Source organism: Anopheles merus, chromosome 2L (assembly GCF_017562075.2).
Source record: "Anopheles merus strain MAF chromosome 2L, AmerM5.1, whole genome shotgun sequence".
NCBI lineage: Eukaryota > Metazoa > Arthropoda > Insecta > Diptera > Culicidae > Anopheles > Anopheles merus.
In genome coordinates this window covers 47,280,873-47,294,445 of record NC_054083.1, presented here as the reverse complement: position 1 = coordinate 47,294,445, position 13,573 = coordinate 47,280,873, and the positions used below count along the sequence as shown (strand labels likewise).

Genomic DNA, 13,573 nt, shown 5'->3' with positions numbered 1-13,573 from the left:
TGGTGGCGGTGGCACACAAACACAATTTTCACTATAAATTATGATAATGTTTGGATTACACGGCCACGGCCTGGCACAGTGGCATCATGTGTGCAAAGTGGGCGAAAAACTGGTCGTTTGAAGTGTTCAGCCATCGAATGTACGAGCAACACGGATTCAAGACGCGCGCGTGTACCAACGTCGCTATCGTCGCCAGCTCGTGTGGTGGACGGCGACGGGAAGTTTTGGAGGGGGTGGGTTCCGTCACTGGTTGTTTAATTTGCGATTTGCATCTAGTGTAAGACGGTTGTATTTGCATATGATTTGCGTACACACTACTACTGCCTGCTAGAGCGTGTGTGTTTGTGTGCAGATGTGTGTGAATGTACTCCGGGTACTGGGTTATGAACACTCGTACTTCGTACGCTTTCTTCGTTAAATACACATTCATAGTGAATTATTTTACCATCAAATTCATATGAAATAATTCTCCGAAAAAGCCATAAAAATACATTTCCATTTACACATTTCAATGTGCTTTAAAAATGCTTGATAAAATTAAAACAATCACTTGCGCGGTGCACCAACATAAAGAACGAACCAAACAAATGTCCTCTTAAACTTGTGCTGCACAAAAAAAAACAATCGGCACTGTACCGATTTCAAATATGATTATCAGATCGGCAGAATATTTTTATTTCATTTCATTTCACGTTGCTGCAAGCCCGTTCCATTGTGGATGTTCTGAAATTTCTGCAACTCTGCGCCTCGCTGCATGCGGTGGGTTTCGGAAATGGAGCATAATAAAGGCGCGCTCGAAAAAGAAAATAAAGCAACAAACAAACATTCAAATAAATACAGCCGAGCACGGAGTGAAAACAAAATAAGGAGCCGAAAAGTACGAATGGCACAAACAGACACGTGCTTGCACTCACACAATCCCTTGGCTTTTTTGTATAGGACGGAAGAAAATGCAGACCTATTTTCATATGTCCTCTGTTTTTATTTATTCAATCTTTGCGCGCGCGCGCGCGAGCGTGTGTTTGGCGTTGGTGTATGTGAATTATTTTTTTATCACTTTCCTGTTTTAAAAACTTTCCACCCATCGATCATGCGGTACCGGTTGCATATTTTCTATTTTCTCAAACCCGTCCGTTGCGTTTGTCCGAGTCGCCTTTTCGGTCGTAGCTTCCGAAAGCAATAACATATGCGCGGTTGCATATTTTTATTTCCCCCAACAACCCCTAGCGTTTGAAGCGATTGCAGTTGCAGTAGGAAAAAGCAGCGAAATGCTTTGCCTTTCGTAATGCTAGTGAACGGGCAGGTCTTTGTAGTTGTATTATTTATGGGTGCGTTTGAAATACGGAAAGATAGAAGCATCGTTATGATTTTAAAATAGCAGGATGTGCGGTAATTGAGTTTGTTTTGTACAATAATGTTCAAATATCAGCACAAGCTGACATGATACAATTAACAAAAAATAAAAGCTCCAGTAGAGAGGCAGCAGTAATTTACAGCGATTGACAAAGCACATATTCACACAGTAACATACTAAATCTTTTGAACAGTAATTACATTAAAATCTCGCTTAATTCGTTTGGTTTACAAGCTCATCCTGCTTCAACCGCGCCCCAATGCAATGCAAAAGCGCTACACGTTTATCTTACCCCCTGACGTTAATAACGTTGACATCTGTCACCCGTAATAAACCCATCCCGTGACACGATCTAATCAACGGTTGAGTGACATCTCACTCATGGTCGGAAGAGCACTGCGGCACGACACCCGAACCATTTCCTCCATTCACTCCGGAAGCTGAACGGTGAGCATAATTAGCGAAACAAAACGCTCGCGGATGTGACCCGAGCCCGACGGGACCGGCACGGAGCAAACATCCGGCAAAGAAGCGCCAAGGAAGGAAACACTTCCAACAACCGCCGAGCGGTTGTTTTGTAGCAAATTGATTTCAATCGCAGGTGAAAGCAAATTCCGGTGCTGACAATCATAAATTGTGCCGCGCAGAACATGGGGCCTGCAATGCGAAAGAAACACTTCTCCCGACCGGCTCGACCTGCCCCGGCCTGCTCCGGCCTGCCAACGGTGTATTGATTTTATGTAAGCACCTTTTCCCTTGGCCCCACCATCAGTGTGAGTGATGAGCAGAAGGGAAGACGATACATTGCCCGCCTGGCAATACGTAACAGGCAAAACTAATTTATCCCTTCAAGGCAAAATGTCGATGGTGGTGATGCTGGTGGTGTCTTATTGATCTAGGCATTTATAATGCAAATATCTGCATTATGCTTTGGAGGCGGTCGGCATTCGATCAGGTGGAGTCGCAGCAGGAGCAGTGCACGATAAATTGCTTCGGATGTTTGGGTGGGTTGGTGGGACGGGTGTTATACAGTTACATGATATGTGGTTCTATAAAATCGTTTATCAAACATGATCCTATGGCAAGAGTTCCATTATTGTTCCATTGGGTGGTGTATGAGATGACAGAAATGTAATAATGCGTTACTTTGTGCATGTAAATAGTTCAAATGAAATTTGTGTATGCTTCCAGAACAAATAAATTGTCATGGTTATTAAATTTATTGAAGATTAATTCTGCAATAATCAAAAACAGTCGGACTGTTTATTTTTGTGTCTCGTTTCAAGTCACAACTTCTACTAAAAATAAGGCTGGTTCCAAGGAATGATTGTGAAGTAACTTTCATTGGGATGTACTGAGCGCCTGAAAGTATGTAAAATGATGTTGTTATATATGCACGTAATATTGCGTTATGAAAGAAATTATATTAATATGTTAATGCTTCTTATTAAACAAAAACTGCAAAATACCAGTGTGTTGTGCCTATTATCAGAGCAAGCAAGTATAGTAAGTGTTACACGGAGATAGAAAAATAAAATTACCCAACCACGTAGTATACATTTAGGCGCATGTGTCTGAATAAATTTCCATTCTGCTTCCTCCAAAAGAAAACGCTCCTTGAAAGCAGCCATTTTTTAACAACAATTTCTCAGCAAACGAACACAATTCTCGTGACCTTTTTTCTCAGAAAACTCACCTACGTATCATCACACATCACCACTGTCAGCACGAGAGCGCAGGGAGGCCTGATGTTGTACCCGTAGCCCCCTTTTATTCTACCTTTCCAAATTAAGCACCAAAGCAGGAAGTCCGAGGGCAAGAGGTTATTCTAAATATTTAATACACATCACAAGCATGCATTGGTATCGTACGCTTCGAATATTACTGCTCACTGCACAAACACACACTGTAGGCAGGCGGGCTTGTTACAAACCAAACCGCACCCCGGCTGGACCACACTTTCCCCAAAAAAACCGGCTTCCTGTATGCATGCTTGTCACAATGCGGCTGAAGAAGTGCACGAAACTCGAGCCGCCCTTGTCAAGAGCGCGCGTCATGCCGTTGTTGCATCTTGAAGATGCTTTCGAGCTCGGCGTTGCTGATGGTGCAAGTTGATAGTGGCCGTGATGCGGTGACACATCGGGCATAAACACGTGTGCGGCAGGTGCTTCAGAGCTGTGTGCCCGCCCCATGTCTTTCCTTCACAGAGCGCACGGAGTGCATCGTCGGGTGCCAGAAGTTTATCTTTCTCATTTATCTTACATCAAATTACTGTTTGCTTTTCTGCAGTGCCGTTGGTTTGGGCACGGGCTGCACTTGTTTTGTGGCCGAAAAATAAAGGGAGCGTCTGTTCTGCCAGCCGGTTCGTGGCGCTGGTGCCGAGTTCGTGCGTAATTGTGTAGTTGGTGAAGTGCCGTAAAGAAAAAAGGAAATCTATTAAGCCGACGGGGTATGGTGATGATGCATAATGGAGTCTTTTAATGGTGGTTTAAAATTATTTTGCACAGCAAGACGTAAATTGTCCAATGTGCAATTCCTTAAGTACTGTGTGAACGTAGAATTTGTAAATTTGAATGAAAATATACCTTATTTTAGTCCAAATGGATTGAATGCCAAACGTTTCGGTACACTTTTACAGCTCTCTTTTCAACGCTTAACGTTGAATTAAATTAAATTAGATCCTTATTTTATTGAATATCTTTAAAAGATCTCAAAAGCTTTAAGCTATTATGTTCACAATAAATTACCGGAAAAAAACGTCTTAAAAAGCATTTATTAGGCATTTAAACGACCGCTCTGCAGCTGTAAACCGGCGTATCTGCTCTCATAATTTGTTTTTCATGTCTCCATAAATCAGAAAATGGATAAAGGACATCGGCCATTTTTAGTAGTCCTTCTCGGTAGGGGCTTAAGAAGCCAAATGTCTCCTTCCACGTTGATTACACCAGGGTATTGGTCTAACCTAAGTGGGAGGATTAAAGAGATAAGGACAGCTGGCAAAGTGCTTTTTTAAGATACGATTAGAATACGTTAACAAAAACTATATTTATATTTATTTACGTATTTAATACTTCTATGTTAGAATAAATGCAGCATCAATTGCAAAACTCACCTCATCACCACTCACCCTATTAAAGGGCCATTTAATATTAAAGCACTCACGTTGCTTGGTGCATACCTCATAAGCATCCCTTCACGAGCATGTCCGAAAGTTAAAAGCTCCATCTTTACCTTCGACCCACAAGGTGTGTTTGCGGTAAACCCATGCTCTACACGAGGTAAGTTTCTTCCAAGTAAATAACCATATATAATCGAAAGGCATTACGAATTCATAATATATTTGTTCGGGTGCTCGGTGCACAAACATCTAGCCATTTCGTGCCACCGGGTTTTCCCTTTGTGCCCGCAAACGGTACCGACCCAGCGCGCCGCAACTGTCGGTTGCAGGTGAGCGAAAGCTGCAGTAACAGCACACACCGGTGAATTAAATTATCCAAAAATGTATTATTTACGCCCAGTCACAACCAGACACACGCATACTCGCTACACTACCCACAGGAAAAATGGGAGAAAATGGGTTTGCTCCTGTCGGAACCCACTTCAATGAAAGCTTCCGAATTATCGTGCAGAGTGGAAAAGGCATACCTCATACTCTTTTTTTTACGGCAGCTACCGTTGGTTTCCGTAGCATCGAAATTTCGACCCAAAGCTAACATTTGGGAAGCAAAAGCTAAGAAGCGAGGTCGCAACCGAGATTTACCACAAAGTCACAGGAGTGGAACGCTCACGAACGCAAAATCAAAACCACAACGAGCTTCACGAGGCTCGGCAATTGCAACAAAGGCAAATTAAATTCGGTTTGCAATAAGACATTCTTAACTGTTCAAAGGAATTACCTTCTCGTTTGAGTGGACCACTCTGTTCGGCTCAAATGCAGCAGCAAATGCAGCAGCTATTTTAAAATTGCAGATGCAACCAGTACCCTTTGCGGGAGTGTCTTTGCTTTGTGATGGGGTGGAAACAGGGTACGGTATTTTAATATTGCAACATAATTGTTACAGCTTCTAGGGTAGCGTATATCAGCATGAGATGGAAGCAATTCCGGTCTGTCAAATGCAAAGAAAATCTTAACATCACTCAGTGCTGCAAATGGGTTACAACAGCAGCTACAAAGGGCATAAATAATCGTATTTTGTTAAGTAAATTGCATACCTTTAGGCGAGCTCGGGATCATACGTCATGACAAAAGCATTTGAAAGTCATACAAATTATTCCTTTCTGAGAATTGCCTCACAAACGGCGCTCAAAACGGGCTTGTATCTAGCAAAACTAGCTCTCATATAACCGACGATGATGCTCACACTAACAAACCAGAGACCTATTTCCAATATTCACAAGTATGCAACCATCCCTGTCCATTCATCAAAATGGTAGCCAGCGCAAAGAAATGTAAGGCTTCCACTCCATCCTCTACTTAAACATCGATGAGAGCCCAAGTTACTGCGCATTTTCCACATCGATAATGCATGAAATAGAAGCGCACCGTACGGATATCGAGTTCCGCACACTAGACTCATAATGAGCGGCACTGCTTGTGCAGAAAATCAAATCGAATCAGAAAAACATTCTGTTACGTTCACGTTCGCCCTCACTGATTCCATTCGCTCGGTTGGCTAGAAACCCTTTCTCTCCCTCTCACACATGCTCTCTCTATGGTCCAGGCTCGTTGCATAAATCCTAGCAAAATCAATAGCGATAAAAATGGTAAGCTGACAGCTTCCACAGTTCCCACTTTTCCAGAGAAACGGCCCTGCCACTGCCACCGGTCCCCGTAATGAATATTCATTGCACATACGCATGTGGATCTGGGAAAGGGAGGCCAAATCAAACACACCGTTGTGCTCAATCCCGGCCACAGTCTCACAGTTTCACAGTGAGGCGTTCGGTTACGATTAGAAAGAAACGCAAGTGTAAAGCTGGAAGCTTCACGCTCGATCTCCGTCCGATCGAACCGGTTCGTCTTTCGCATCGCAGCGTCAGGCAGAGACGCATTGGGGCTCGACCGAGGGCCCGAAAGTGGGGACGGCTCGGATTTACGAGCGGCCTGATCCATAAATGCAAAGGTCACAGCCGCATCGCACACCGAGCACAGGCCGGGCGCAAGGGGCACCCGGCACTCATAAATAACGCAAGATAAACTGACACGTTCCGTTTTATAATCTTACCTCCTACGTCAACTGGAAAATGAGTATCGAGAGTGTTTTGTGCATCCCCGCCCTCGTGCCGATATGCTTCGATCGATTTCGGGTAAACCGTTTTGCTTTGCCTTACCCGACGGTTCAACCTTCTTCCGATGAAGCGATCGGGGACGGGGAGTGAACTTTCTAAGCTCAGCAAATCTACCGGCACGGAGGGTTTTTGACCTCCCGCCCCCCTGTGGAGCCAGGCCGTTACAAATATCCTTACAAATCCTACACGGCTGAAGACGGCCGCGCATCGCTGTGTTGTGAAACGAAAGCAAACTCCTGTAGCAACACGGCTACTGCTCACCGTATGGTGAACGAAACCGGCCCAGCTTAGCTTGACTCCCTGCGGCGTTTAATCATCACCTTTATCGCAAAGGTAACGCGAACGAGGGGGAGCGAAGCTGTGGGAAGGTAATCTTCCTATATAACACACACACCCATCAGGGAGTCCAGATTTGTGGGGCTGATGAAAAAAGTGTACGCAAAAGCTCTACAAATCACGTTTAGCTCAGTGTTGGAGCATTTAATATGGTTTGTTGCATAAGAAATATTAGAAATGCGCGAAGCTTTTGGTACAGCAAATTAAACGATACTTTAGCCATGTTGTCACTTTTTACGCCTAAAAGGTATGCAATCCACAATACACACATTATGGCAAAATCATGGTAAATGATTATTTTCATACTAATGTTATAACATTAAAGCATTTTATCCCACAAACGTACGCCGTGAAGCTGTTCCCGATGTAAAAAAAAAATATCTCCCCCTTTTGAAGGGAACATGAAACCGGAATCACCGTAATCGTTTCTTACACGAAAACGGGTAAATACTTAACGCCCTTCTTTATGTCAGGAAAATTCACTTCAAGCTTCAATGGCTGTGTAGCTTAACCCCTGTTTCCAGTCCTCCGGTTTCTGTATTCTCACCATTTCACCGTTTTTCGTTTTGCGATCCCACACCAAGGTACAACACCTTCGCAGCAAAGGTACAGCGGTGGTGTATAAGAGTAACATTCGTTAACATAAATCTCCCCCAGCGCGGCTGGTGTTGCTGCCGTGTTGGACGAGAAAATTGATTTAAAGTAAAGTAATCCCTTGCCAGCAGGGTGCAAGCTTTTGGGATGCGAACAGTTTCACCAAGATGTGTATGTGTTCACGATAGGAAAAAAAAGCTTTACCTTTCTTTTCCAACAGCAACTACTACGCTTGTGTGCTTTTCCTTCTCTGTGGCTTCTCAACCGGTTGCAGTGCTTTCGCGTAGTTGAGTGTATTTCTTCGGTTTCTTACCTTTTTAGATTTATCTTTATCATACATTAAAGCAGTAACGGAAAACCCCCACAGAACAGCGCTCACCCCGCACGGTGAAGCAGGCAGCCAAACTGCTGAAGTCTGACACAATCTGCTCGTGCTGCAGTGCCGTAACCAAGACCTGTAGCCAAGTTTACAAACTTTATCCCACCAGCCAGGCCCAGGCAGGCAATCCATCTTTGTACCTGATAGTATACCGCCGCCAATGCGGTTGTGCTTATGGAAAATCCAATTTTCTTTATCTTAGTAAACTTGCTGTATGTGTTTTATTTTTTTAATTTTATATGTTTGCTTCGCTCAACTTGTTGGGCTGCTTTCCCCGGTTTTGTTCCATCGTCCTAGTACTTCTACCGTTGCAGTTTCTGGGCGTTGTAGATACGAGCTCCGCCTGCGTGAAGTTTTATGTTTATCTTATGAAAGTAATTTCAAACATGAAGCTTTTTCGGGTGCTGTGAAGATGAGTTGCACGTGAAGATGATGAAAATAAAATGTATTTCAATCATATTTATCTATCGAACAAGTGTAACATTGCTTTTAATATAAAGACAGTAAGAGAAGTTTCCTCGTAAGCCTCGTTTAGCCAAAAGTAGGTGGTATTGGATTGAAACTTGTGAGTATTACAATTCGAACAATTTGCTCAAGTGTTTATATGTTTGTGCCTGTCGAAAGCGTCAAAAACTCAGCAAGAAATGATTGCTAGTATTGTCACACTACCTGCCTCGTTCTAAAAGAAACAATTTCCATTTTTTTATCTCCCACCTTGCCATTTTTCAAATAATCTACCATACAAAAAAGGAGCTAAAAGTTCCATTTCCAATACATTTTAACTTTCACACAACCCTGCCACAGACAGCAACACCAGTAACGGGCAGCTCCAGAAGGACACAGTTGATTCTCTGAAAAAAAAACTGCCCTTCGCTCCGGCATCGAAATCAAAAACCGAAGGCTAACTTGGACGTATTTTGAATATTTCACCAGCATCACCATCGGCCGAATGAGGCCAGTCAGTTTGAAAAAGGTTTCACATCGAGCTGCCCCCGCCTGGCCTGAAACGCTTTCCATGTTATTTGGCAGCCCAGGCGAACCTGTCAACCATGCAGATGTGTTATGTGTAGGGCTTTCGGTTCGAAACTTTCCCTGCTCCCCCGCTTCTTCTGTGCTGCTCATTTCATGACGCTTGAATGTGCAAAGTGCGCCACAGAGAAAAAAACGGGATTTTGCTTTCCACTGACGGAACGGGGTTTTGCTTTCCACTGTCAAATTAAGAACTTTCGCTCATTTCTAATGCGTGTGCGGTTTTTTACAAGGGGTTTTATACGGCCGTGGTATGAGAGCAGGGCGAAGGAAACCCTTCTTAAAGTTTCACTCAAACCGACGGCGACCAGCGAGCACGAAGAAAGTCAATGGGAGATGATTGAAATGAAAAAAGTTTTCCTCCTCCCCCCACGTTCACTTGGTGCGCAGTAAAAACAACTGAGAGCGTACCGGAGACGACTTAACTTCGTGACGTGAGCGCACACACAAACACACACACACACGCACACAATCGCACAAATACAGAATCTTTCGCTTGCGTCTGGATTTCCGGAATCAAACGAAACAAACGAGAGCCAACACTCGAGACAAGTAGCACAGTCCCGGAAAGCCACTCGCTGCTTTCACCCAGCCCAGCACGCCCCATTTCCACACTGCCCCTATCGGAAGCCGAGAACGAGATGTTTCACTTTTCCGCCTTTTCCATTCGGTCGCTTTTTGATGGTATTATTTTCTCACTTGTTCGCTTCTCAATCGCTCGGTGTGGATGTGGATTTGAATCGCTGCGAAAGTTGCTGTACCATCTTCGCATCTTCGCTTTCCGAACATCATCCTGCCGGATTCGAATTCGGTTCGATCGTTGCCGTGCCCTCGGTGGACGTGTATGAGCGATGAGAGTCGTTTCTTGTCGAGGTGAGTTTGAGGATTTTGCCACTGGCTTTCGCATCCCCTTGCACAGCACCGGTACCGTATTAACTTTCCATCATCCTGTCTCATCTAAATCTCGTTCTATTTGGCTCCGCTTTTTCTTCCATCCATCCATTCATTGAACCGCCCGTTTGCCTCCCAAATGCCTTTCCAATACAGCTGATCCGGATGATGGATTTGGTGAAGCAATTTGTTTGGTAGGGGAAGAATAAATCAACACCCCTCCGCTCGTCCATCCGGCCCGGTGGCAAATAGCAGTAGCGAAAGCAAAATGGGAAGTAAATAAATGCCCTGCACACGTAGGCAAACTTTGTGTTTTGCACGGGAGAGGCCGTGTTGGGGAAAGGCCCAGCGCAAACAAGAACGTCGCTGCTTGTGCCTTTGTGGAGGGAAAAAAGGTGTCTCATGTTTCTGTGTTTTTTTTTTTTTCTCCTTTTTTGCCATTTTGGGTGGTGTAAATGTGTCAGGTCAGGAGGGTAATGGAGTAGTACAGTGGCACAATTTTCAAAAGCTTTCGTACACTGTACGCTCGCCCGCCCGTTTAAATATGCGTTACGAATGGAGGCGCCTGGTGGTGGAAAACTTCCTACGTAGGGGCGTTTTTTTTTTTTTTGTTAAACGTCATAAAACTCTTCCAAACAAATGCCATTCTTCTTTTTTGTGTCAACCTCCTTCAATGGGGTGGGAAGCGCCCTGCGAAAAAAAAGCGACCGAGTGACGGAAAATTAACTCAATTGTCCCCTCGCGGTAGCCTGACGAACGGTTTCCATGTAAATTAAGCTGCCAAAAATCGGAAATGGACGTGCGCGAGCAAATACACCGACCTCAGGACCGCCCGCCGGCTCTAACCGGAACGGAGAAGCAACAAACGAGCTTTGAGTAATTTATTTGACATTACTTTTCGCGCAAAGTGTGGGAAGGGCGAAATGGAGCGAGTGCTTTGGTGGAGGCGAGGTTTTTTTTTTTTAATGGGAAAAGGCACAGAAGGATCAACGGAGAGGTTTTTCGTTGGCCTAATTCTTGGATCGTAACAAATTAACGTCCATTGAAACGCGGCTGCCCACACGCTGAGCCGGGTCGCTGTGTGTCGTGCGCGAGCCTGAAATTTACATTAGTTTCGGTCTCGACGGTAACTTTCGACGACCCTAATTGAAGCCGCTTCTTTCGTGGTGGCGGGACGGATAGATAATCAAGCAAAAGCTAATTGATGGTTCGAGTAGGACTGCGACTAAACAGACAGCGTGTGAGAGTGGGTTCGATGTTGAGCCTTCGATTAATAATTCAAATGGTACGCTCATCCAGTAGTCTCGGTCTCAAACAAGCTACAAGGTAAGGGTTGGTTTTGGGACACTTTGAAATATAGAGTTGGTTTGTAGTATAGTTGTGAGCGTAATGAATACAACAAAATAATGGTTTTGAAGTAATTTTGTAGGTAAAGAAAGCAGTTTTTATAGTTTTTATATGAAAATAACTGTTGAATTAACATAAGAAAGATAAGTAAAACACTAAAAGTCATCAATAAAAATGACAGCTAGTAAATCAAGACAAACATCCTAGTGGATTGTAGTACACAGCTTTTGCAACAGATGGCGCTTTAACGATAATATCGTTTTTCGTTATTGATATACTTCTTTTAAGGTTTGTGTATTCTTTTCGTGAAGCTATGAGCCATAAGTTGGATGTAATATATCCCTGCTATTTGTTAATTTCAATATCAACCTCTAAATTATCGTTTTCCATTAATTTTGACCCAAGAACAACACTTCAAAGAGTCTTTTTTACATTTTAAACCCCCAATATGATTGAATTGACTCCTATTGTGACCTTAAAACATCTTCTATGATTTAAATTATTTGTGCAAATAATTAAATAAAAAAGATTTCTTACAATAATCCCCTAACCAAGCAATATTATCTTCAATTAAGGGAGTGCCTTTATATGTGCCATGCGTGCTCATGTACCTTCCAGCTGCACCTGACCTTCAACTGCTTTTCTCGCAGCACCCACACTCCTTCCCAAACCCGACCCAACTCACAAACCCCTCCCCTCCCCTCTCGAGTCTTCTGCCAGCAATGCGTTTCATTCTTTCCCAATGCGATGCCAATAAAATTCCATTCGATCTCCGGCGAACCCGGTGGCAGGCCGGAATACTTGAACCTCATTTTTGCCGGCAAACGGAGTGCAGGAATTTCTTCATTAAATTCTTTTCGCACGCCACCAATGGCACAAAATGAGGTAGCTTTCATGGAGGTGCCTCGCACCGAAGGAAACCTTCGATGCGGGATATATTCAAAGCACTTGGGGGTGGCTCAACCTTTCAGCACACTAATTAAACGATTGGTTTGAACCCATTCCAGTAACACAGTGCTCGGCTGCGGTGATGTAGCTGGTCGACTTCAAACGCACAGAAAGCAAAAGACATATTCTTAAGAACTCCTTCACGAAAATTGCTAAAAAGGGGTGAAACCAAACGAACGGTTTAATTGACTTACCTTTGAGAATGTGCAGCAGCAGAATGCCCTGGGCGAGTCCGCGTACATCCATTATTGGTTTTGGACGCGCCCGCCAACGGCATAGACGTGTGCGTGGTTGGGCCCCGTGTTGGGGTTGGGCGCGTACTTTTCACTCCACTACACTGTGCAGCGACGGACGGTGGTCGACGGCCCGCCTAATGGCAGCCGAGCACGATAGCGTTACTTCTCCTCACCAACCCCACTGAACGTTGCTACACCTGTCGGTGCATTGTTGGGCTGCTGCTGTTGGTTCGTGCCAGCGGAAACATTTCGCAGTTGGGCAGCACGGAATGGCAGCGTTGCACCGTTACATGTTGCACCGCAGGCAAGAAGATGAACCTTCTTCTGGTTTTATTTGCCCGTACCACACTCGCAAGACAATCGCGCAAAAAAAAACACTAGCGGCTAGTTTATTTATGGAATTTTAAATGTTATTTGCTCGCAGAAATCAATCGTGGCAGCAGTGGCTTCTCACAAGACACACGGAGAGCTGCATTCTTCCAATACGCTCACACGAACACACGAACACTTTTCTACAGAATCGCCATCGAGCGAGAGCAAATGCCAATTATGCTTTGACAAGCTCGCCGCTAGCCACTAACCTACTTCCTTCCTTCCTTTTCCGGCTCGTTTCTATCCCAATCACACTTCACTAAACTGGTGCGGCGTTTCAGTTTGGCGGACGCTATTCTTCTTGCGTAATTAATTATTCAACTGCTTGACAGGACTGCTGCATGGGAAGGGAAGGTTTTTATTTTCATTCTCTTGGCTTTTTTTTTTCACTTGCACTCTGCCACGGAGCTTTCTTCAACACTGACTGATTGGCACACTTTTTTTTGCACTCACTCTCCCTTTCTCTCTCTTTTTCTCTTATTTTTCACCCTGTTTCAGCATCACTTCTGCACTGCACCGTTTTTTGTGTGTGTGTGTCTACACTGCCACGCTAAAGTGATGAAGGAAGGTAAAAGAAAGAAATTAAACCAAAACCTTCTCAAACACATACACCTGAAAAGGTAAAATCACTGCACTGTGTAAAGCACTCAGGTCAGATGCTGCTAGCCGTGGTTAATTATCGAAAATCAAACCAATCAAACTTTTTGTACTTTAAGAAGGGGGGGAAAACGCGAATCAATTTCGTGTAAAAGTAAATTGAAAACTTCTTCGCGGAGTAGCTTTTCGTCAGGCGAGTCC

General features: G+C 44.1%; 1 protein-coding gene across 9 annotated transcripts in view; it reads right to left on the bottom strand.

Annotated features, from left to right (window-relative positions):
- The window catches only part of LOC121592674 (Down syndrome cell adhesion molecule-like protein Dscam2), a 107,836-nt gene that overhangs the window by 68,583 nt on the left and 25,680 nt on the right, over nt 1-13,573 (bottom strand). For all 9 annotated transcript variants that reach the window (XM_041914325.1, XM_041914321.1, XM_041914320.1 and 6 more), the window contains one exon: nt 12,362-13,325. In XM_041914325.1, the coding sequence (XP_041770259.1) occupies nt 12,362-12,413 (52 nt within the window). In that variant the 5' untranslated portion in view covers nt 12,414-13,325. The remainder of the gene's footprint in view (nt 1-12,361; nt 13,326-13,573) is intronic.